This window comes from Macaca mulatta, chromosome X, assembly GCF_049350105.2.
Source record: "Macaca mulatta isolate MMU2019108-1 chromosome X, T2T-MMU8v2.0, whole genome shotgun sequence".
Taxonomy (NCBI): Eukaryota; Metazoa; Chordata; class Mammalia; order Primates; family Cercopithecidae; genus Macaca; species Macaca mulatta.
In genome coordinates, this window is record NC_133426.1 from 51,385,239 (window position 1) to 51,393,046 (window position 7,808).

A 7,808-nucleotide genomic window follows, 5' to 3' on the forward strand; every position below is an offset into this window, starting at 1 on the left:
ACTTGTGCAAAAGGCAAAAGCAGTACAAATTCCATTATGGCCGAGCATTAGCCTAAAAAATTCTAAGGAATAGCGAGATGCCTGTATGGTGTATACTTAACAATAAAAAGACCATGGATTATTTGGAAATATTCTGGATGAGGCCACCTGTGCTATCCTTGTTTGAATTATATATATTTTTATTTGTAAATAGAAAGACTGGAAATTATATATTTAAATTTGGTTATCTGTGTAAAGGAATCGTGTGATTTTTTACATGTAATAATTTTTAAATGTTTTTAATTGTGAGTACATAGTAGATATATATATATATATATATATATATATATGTATGGGGTATATGGGATATTTTGATAAAGACATACAATGTGTAATAATCACATCAGGGTAAAAGGTGCATCCATCACCGCAAGCATTTATCCTTTGTGTTACATACAATCCAATTATACTTTTAGTTATTTTTTAATGTACAATTAAATTATTGACTATAGTCACCCTGTTGTGCTATCAAATACTAGATCTTATTCATTTTTTATTATTTTGAAATTTTAAAATTTTTTTGAAATTAAGATGAATTAATTTTGTAATCAGAAAAAAATATTCAGTGCCTTTTTAAAAAAAGGTAAATAGTAGAATGAGTGTCCCAACTGGAACCTAAAACTATGTCCATCACTAGGGTTTAAAGTGTTCTGGTAATGTGTGACATACTGAAGGGAATAAAATCCTTTGGCATGTAGAACTGGGGGCTTTGCAAGGAAAAATTCACACTAAGGGAAGAGCAGTCTGCAAACAAGTTTAGCTCAAGAACAAAAGCTAGGTTTTTGGAGAAGAGGAATGAATCTTTCTGGGCTGTGCATCTGTCTTCTGATCAGCCTTCTGCACTTAAGTCTAGAGGGGGCCTATAAGTAAACTGTGAAGAATACTTTTTTCAATTTTTATTATGGAAAATTTCAAACATATACAAAAGTATAGAGAATAGTATAATGAACTCTCAAACATCCATCACACAGCTTCAGCAATTATCAATTTATGGCCAATCTTGTTTCATCTATGCACTCAATTACCCCACACTCAGATAATTTTGAAGCAAATACCAGTAGCATATCATTTTCACCTGTACATTTTTCAGTATACTTCTCTAAAAGATAAGAATGTTTTAAAACAACATAACCACAGTACCATATCACATCTTTAAAAAACAATAAATCAAGAAGTTACGTTTTTATTTCAAATTATGTAACAATTAGGGACACAATCAATACATTTCACTGGTATCATGAGGAAGAGTGTCACACTAAAATGGAGTCCAAGCTTTTATCGATGCAATTGCTTTATAATGTAAAAGGAAAAAATCAAACTACCATATTAGAACCACTTTGGGTCATTTGTAAGGAACTGGAGAAGACTGCTGATATCACACATCCCATGGCAAACTCCATAAGATTTCTTCTAAACACCTTTGTTATTTTCTTAAAGTTATTCTGGAGGCAGCTGATCCAAGTCCTCGTTTTTTAAAAATCCTTCATTTTGTTTTCCCCTCTAACGGCAGCCTCTTTCCTAAATGCCTTTTCCAAGTGACAACGATTTTGCCCTCTCTCAGCCCTCTGCATTCTCATATGCAGAAATCAGGTAGGATAAGGAGCTGTGTGTACTAGAAAAGGGATGAAAACTACAGCCAAATGGATCAGTGAGAGAGGCAAAAGAAACCTAGACAAACTAAATGGCATAATTAACTTTGGAAACTGCCTATGATATAGCCTGTTAGCTCTGGCATCAAATAATACAGTATGTTAAATCTGTAAAATGAGGAAACTGTTTCCTCAAAGAGATGTTAAGATGACGTGTAAGAAGTGGTTAGGGCAGGCATTGCAAAAAAAAATGTTTTATATATCATTTTAAAGTTTATTTTTATAAAAACTCACAACATTATTTTGCGTCCACTATTTTTACAGTTACCTTTATAGCAAGTGATAGTTTTTGAATAAAATTTTAAGCAAATCATCAACAGTACAAAAACACTAGAGTTGTTACACGAAGGACTGATTCTACAAAACATTACCCTAGGCGATGGTATAATCTTAAAACTGTGCAGCTACTGTGTGGTATGACATAGAAATAGGAGTAATAATTCTTGTCCTCAAGTATCTTACAACTGCCTTGAAATATTTCTGAAACACCTGATACACAAAAGCCACACACATGGTGCCTAGATAGCATATACTCTACTAGCACCAGATTGGAAGGGGAATGTTTTGCCACACGGTGATTACAAAATATTAATTGAATCAAAGAACCTTCAGTGATGCCAACCATATTTCAAGTAGTGTCTCAGATGCAGGATATGCAAAGAGTAAGGAAAAATAGTCTTTGCTCTCAAAGACATTATAGTCTAATGAAGAAGGCAGACACATCAAAAAAGCACAACAAAAGGCTATAGGTGCTGAATTAAGAGTCTGTTCACATATAATAGTACAACAACCAGAGCAAGAGTCAGTGGTATAGACAGGGAAGGAGTGTCCCAAGATGCAGGAAGAAACCAGATGAGCTGTCTTCTTGGGAACACAGAAGTGCTCACCTGTACTTGACAATTCCATTGATCACTGGGTTCACATCAATGTTTCTTTCAGCACAATCCTAAACATCTTTGCTGTTCATCTGGAAAAACAAACCAACATAAAATTAGCAGGCTTATGTTAATAATTCCTCCAACTGACAAATGTACCAAGAGCTTATTATGTACATCAATCACTTTGCATCAAGCACTTCACTTCCACAGAATTATCTAATGCAGATGCAATGAGTCTGGATCAGCAACTGAGGGGGTTATAAGCCAATGTATACCATGATGCAAAAGTCAGGAAAGCAGCGATATCAGAAGTTTTGTAAAAGAGGAGTGACCATTTAAGACATAAAATATCCTAAATTCCATGTTACAGACTCTAGACTCATGGAAATAATTCAGACTGGTTCCCACCCACGAAAGAGTTTTCAGTCCAGTGACCACATAGCCATGAAAATAGATTAAGTACAATAAACTCTGCGAACCATGACACAGAAGACGGTTTCTTAACCCAGGTGGTCAGGAAAGGCTTCTCATTGGAGATGTTTATAAAGTATCTATTTTTACTATCTCCAACAATGGATTTTTTTTTTAAACTGGGCGTCAGATTGTTAGATAACTTGGTTTAAGTTGCAGTGAGGAAGAACTGGAACTAGATCTGTCTGACTTCAAACCCCCAATGTAGTTTCTGTTACATCATGCGCTCACCCTTTGTTGTGTTGTTGTTTTGTTTTGAGACGTAGTCTCACTCTGTCGCCCAGGCTGGAGTGATCTTGGCTCACTGCAACCTCTGCCTCCTGGTTTCATGAGGTTCTCCTGCTTCAACCTCCCAAGTGAAGGGATTACAGGCACGCGCCACCAGGCCTGGATAATTTTTGCAGTTTCACTTCATTAATAATTAGAAGTAGAGTCGGGGTTTCACCACATCGGCCAGGCTAGTCTCCAACTCCTGACCTCAAGTGATCCGCCCGCCTCAACCTCCCAAAGTACTGGGATTACAGGTGTGAGCCACCATGCCCAGCCCATGCTCTATCTTATAAAAGCGTTATGTTTTAGAACAGTCAGCATAGTGACTTTCACTTCTTATAGTGCTGTTTGCCCAAACGTATTTAAAATCTGCTAAATACCATTAGTATTAATAGCTATCTTATCAAGAGACCACTACCAGGAAAATATTGTTTAAAGTCTTTCTGAGAGTACCTGGTGGCTCCCCCCACAAGGGAATTCTAGGGGTGAAAGCTCTGCCAGGCAAATACACATTTTCTAACTGTAAACAAATTGGCATGCTTATACTAACCTTCTGAAATGAAATCACAGAAAGAATTTAAAACCTTTACATCAATTGTTGCAAATTAATCTATGCAAATAAAGCAACTAAATTATTTTCTAATTTCTTCCCTTTAGTTTGTTTCTTTAAAGTGTGGTCAACAGATTTTGTATCTAAACACACATACACATATACTTCTTGAAAAAAAATTATGTATTATAGACACAGCACCAATTACGTTTCCAGTATATGCATCTATATTAATGTTTCCTCTTTATATATTCACAAGAATAAAACACTTGACCAGCTGAAAATGTAAGCTATTTATAAAACATGCAGAAAATAAATCTCTGATTCATGTCTGCAAACCTCAATTGTCTGTGTACTCTTTTTCCTTTCTTTATCAAGACAGGGCTGTAAAATTTAGGTGTATATTTTTCGGCTATCATAAAAGAAATAATGTACAAGTGAACTCTAATACTCTTAGAAGGGAAAAAAATCTCAACTATACATCAAATTTTGGAGCACTGAGGTGGTAGAAATTTTCTATATACCACCTCTGTTCTAAAGAAATGTGATGCCACTGTTCTGAAAACATATCTTATAAATACATTTAGGTATAGGTAAACAAAGTACAAATCTCAGGTTCTCAAAAACATTTTCTGTACTAATGCTTTTAACTTGAAAGTCTTGACTTAGTTTTGAAGAGAAAAAAAGAATCTCCTTGGCGCTCTTAACTGTTCTGATGAGACTAAGTTCCAGAGAATATTTTATAAAAACCACTTAATTTAACTTGACAGTACGTCTTGAAAAGTAGCACTACATATTCTAAGTGTTTCTGGAAAGAAAAAAGAAAAAGAAAAACCACAACATATTTATAAGCTCACAATTCTTAAGAGTGGGTTACTATGAATACTGTACATTATTTTTTACTTTGTCAGATAACTTAAGAACCAAATAAGATGATGCATAATTACTTCTAATGATAGCAAGTACGAGTTAAGTCTCCAGTGTAATCGTGACAGTGTTTCATGTGGAATACATTTTATCCACAAAAATATCCATAAAATACAATCTCTCCTAGGTCAATATTAATGTAGAAACAAGAACCTTCTGGAATAACTAGCTTATTGAGGAAAATCTTAAGATCTATTTTAGACTGAATAATAAAAGTCAATTTGTTTGGAATTTACACTATGTGCTTCATGGTGATGAAATAATCTGTACAACAAATAACCATGACACAAGTTTACCTGCGGAACAAATCTGCACTTGTACCCCTGGAATTAAAAGTTAAAAAATATTTTTAAACATATGTGGTTCAAATATATATATTCAACATGTATCACTTTGTTAAGAGAAAAATAGAAAAATACTCCGTATTTGATCAGACCATGTAATTAAAATAAAACTGTTACAAGTTTTAAAAAGCCACAATTTCTAGTTTACTCTTTGATAGCATCAGTGCAGAAGATGTTTTGAGAAACAGATTTGTACTTTGTTTACCTATACTTAAATGTGTTGTTATAAGATTTCTAAACAGTGGCACCATATTTCTTTAGAAAGTGCAATGGCACCCACTGTTTAGCAGCATAAAATATATTATTTGTGAAATTACAATGTACTCCAAATAGAGAAAAATATTTCAGTGTTTTGAAGGGTAAAATGCAAAAAGCACACAAGGGGTCAGCAAAAAAAAAAATAGAGACAGTTTCAAAACGAACTATTCTATGGTATTAAAAGACAGGAGAGCAAAATAATGAGTAGGAGGTTTTTGGATTACAGGCAACGTTAATTTCTTGATGTAGATGCTGGTCACCTGCACCTAGAATAGGTTGTCCTGTGAGACAAAACAATTACTCTCTATCATAAGAGAGATTGTTCAGGAATCCTAATAGTTTGACAATTCTCTACCAGCTGAACATCACTAGAGCTAACTCAGTTGGGATGTAATCGCCATAAAAGATCCCATTTCTGTGGTTACTGGGAGTCAGGGAGGTTTAAGCGGAATATCACTACATTCAAATAAGGGAGGGAGAGCACTTTCAAAAGCGAACTTAAATCCAGAGAACCATGGATCTTCTATGGTATCCAATAAGGGGCAATGGGAGTTGGAAATTGAGCATGGGAAATCAAATTCTGTGAATACAGTTTTTCTGGTAAGATGTGTTTGGCTAGCAGATCCCATCATCTATTCAGTAAGGTTAATCTACATGGGAAATAGCGATTTGAAGTCAGCAGTGAAAAATTACCACTTGTGAAAATTTTTTGAAAACCAAATGATCTACACATACAAATAGAAAAAGAAATTTCTGAAAGAGGCAAATGAGATGCCATTTCTGAGGCTAAAGTGACGAGTGCAGAAAAAGCACAAGATGTAGAATTTCCTACTTTTTAAAAAAATTCAAAACTGATCTTTTAAACCAACTCCCACCACAGAAGACCTCCCTGACAACAAGGGTGAACGCTGTGAAGGAGAAAACAACTAAAGGGAAAAAAAAATACTAAAAGATGCCCACACAACCAAGCTGGTCAGACTTTAAAGGCCTCCACTACCAAACAAACCACAAGGCTGGTATCAAAAATGCGCACGCACGCTCACCCACGACTATGTGTGAAATGTAAAACCAAAAACATCACAAGGCGCACAGGCAGACACACACACACTCCCCACACGCTCCCCACCCACCCCTCGCCCCCCCCCAAACACCCCCCAAAAGCAGGGTGAACAGTTAAGGCACCTAAAACCCCAAGCGGCATAGGCTTCCCTGAAACATTTTACAGTGTAACCAAGAAGCGATTTTGAAAGCATCTGAAAAACGTGAAAACAGGGCCTGGTAATTGAGACAGTTTGCAAGCGTGATTCAGAGGGTATGCCAAGGAAACAAAAGAAGCCTCCCTCCTCCCAATGAGACTGCACATGGCACAGGAGGTGCTCCAGGCGGGATGCATTTTAAGCGAGGCAGACAAACAGAAGTCTGTGCGGGCGCGAGCAGTACATACTAGGGATCGCTATCTGGCGAGGATGGGGCCATGGAGTTTCCATTGGTTGGGGAACCGCCCAGCTTTAATTTCTCCAGATATTCGGCATGCACGGGCTTGTGGCACTGGAGAACCTTGATGGCATCTTCGACTTTGAACCACTCTCGCTTCCTCCCAATGCTAACCGAATCTTCCCAATCCTCCAGCAGCTCCGTGACAGTCAGTACATACACGTACGTTCTGTGCTTGCGGTCCTGGTTCTGTTCGAAGACGCCCAGGAGCCGGCCTAACTTCCCCTTGACTCCCGCCTCTTCGTACACCTCTCGGACCGCCGCACCGCCCGGCTCCTCCTCGGGCTCCATGCCCCCGCCCGGCACGATCCAGCGGTCCGGGTACCGGCTGCTACTCACTAACAGGACCTCGTCCTCGCGCTCGCTCCGGAAGCACAGGCACGCCGCCCGCTTCTTAAACCCCTCGGGGTCGTAGGTCCGCGTCTGGTTGGGCTTGCACTTCATCCTCGAGGCAGCCTCCTCTTGCCTCTCGCTGCTGCGCGGGCCGCCGCCGCTGCCGCCGCTGCCGCCGCCGCCGCCGGGGAGCAGCCGAGGTGCTGGGAAGAGAAAGGGCCGAGGCGAGGGGCGGGGAGAGAGAGGCGCCTCAGTCTGCCCGCGAGCCCGGGGAGCGGAGGGAGAGATGAAGCTGGGCGGGGCGCGGGCGGAGGCGGGGGCAGCAAGGCGCGTCAGTCAGCCAGTCTGCCAGTCCGCCAGTCCGATGGGCGGCCGGCCGAACCCGGGCCCGCCAGAGTGGAGGAGGCGCCGCCGCCCGCGAGCCCGCGACTCTCCACAGAGCCCACCCGCTTCTCGGGGGCGCGTCTCCCTCCCTCGGCCGCCGGGGAGGGTTTGAGCGAGGTGAGGCGCATTCACGGACGCGTCCGCGCTCCCGTTCACGTGCGCGTTCGCAACGGAGGGCGAGGGGCGGGGGCGGGGGTCTCCTGGCTCCCGC

At 39.9% G+C, this 7,808-nt stretch overlaps 1 protein-coding gene across 2 annotated transcripts; it reads right to left on the minus strand.

Annotated features, from left to right (window-relative positions):
• Positions 1–1,206: 1,206 nt before the first annotated feature.
• On the minus strand, positions 1,207–7,470 carry LOC695959 (diphosphoinositol polyphosphate phosphohydrolase 3-beta). Of its 2 annotated transcripts, XM_015127425.3 has the most exons (2): positions 6,831–7,470; positions 1,207–2,655 (listed from the first exon to the last, which is right to left on the minus strand). In XM_015127425.3, coding segments are annotated over exons 1-2 (495 nt in total). In that variant the 5' UTR covers positions 7,325–7,470; the 3' UTR covers positions 1,207–2,654. The 2 variants fall into 2 exon arrangements, with proteins under 2 accessions (XP_014982911.1, XP_077844391.1); XM_077988265.1 differs by lacking the exon at positions 1,207–2,655 and having other exon boundaries at positions 6,830–7,470.
• Between the last annotated feature and the right edge of the window lie 338 nt (positions 7,471–7,808).

Bases quoted from the DNA above. Each gene is read 5' to 3' on its own strand.
- LOC695959 (XM_015127425.3), bottom strand. From the start codon at position 7,324: ATGAAGTGCAAGCCCAACCAGACGCGGACCTACGACCCCGAGGGGTTT.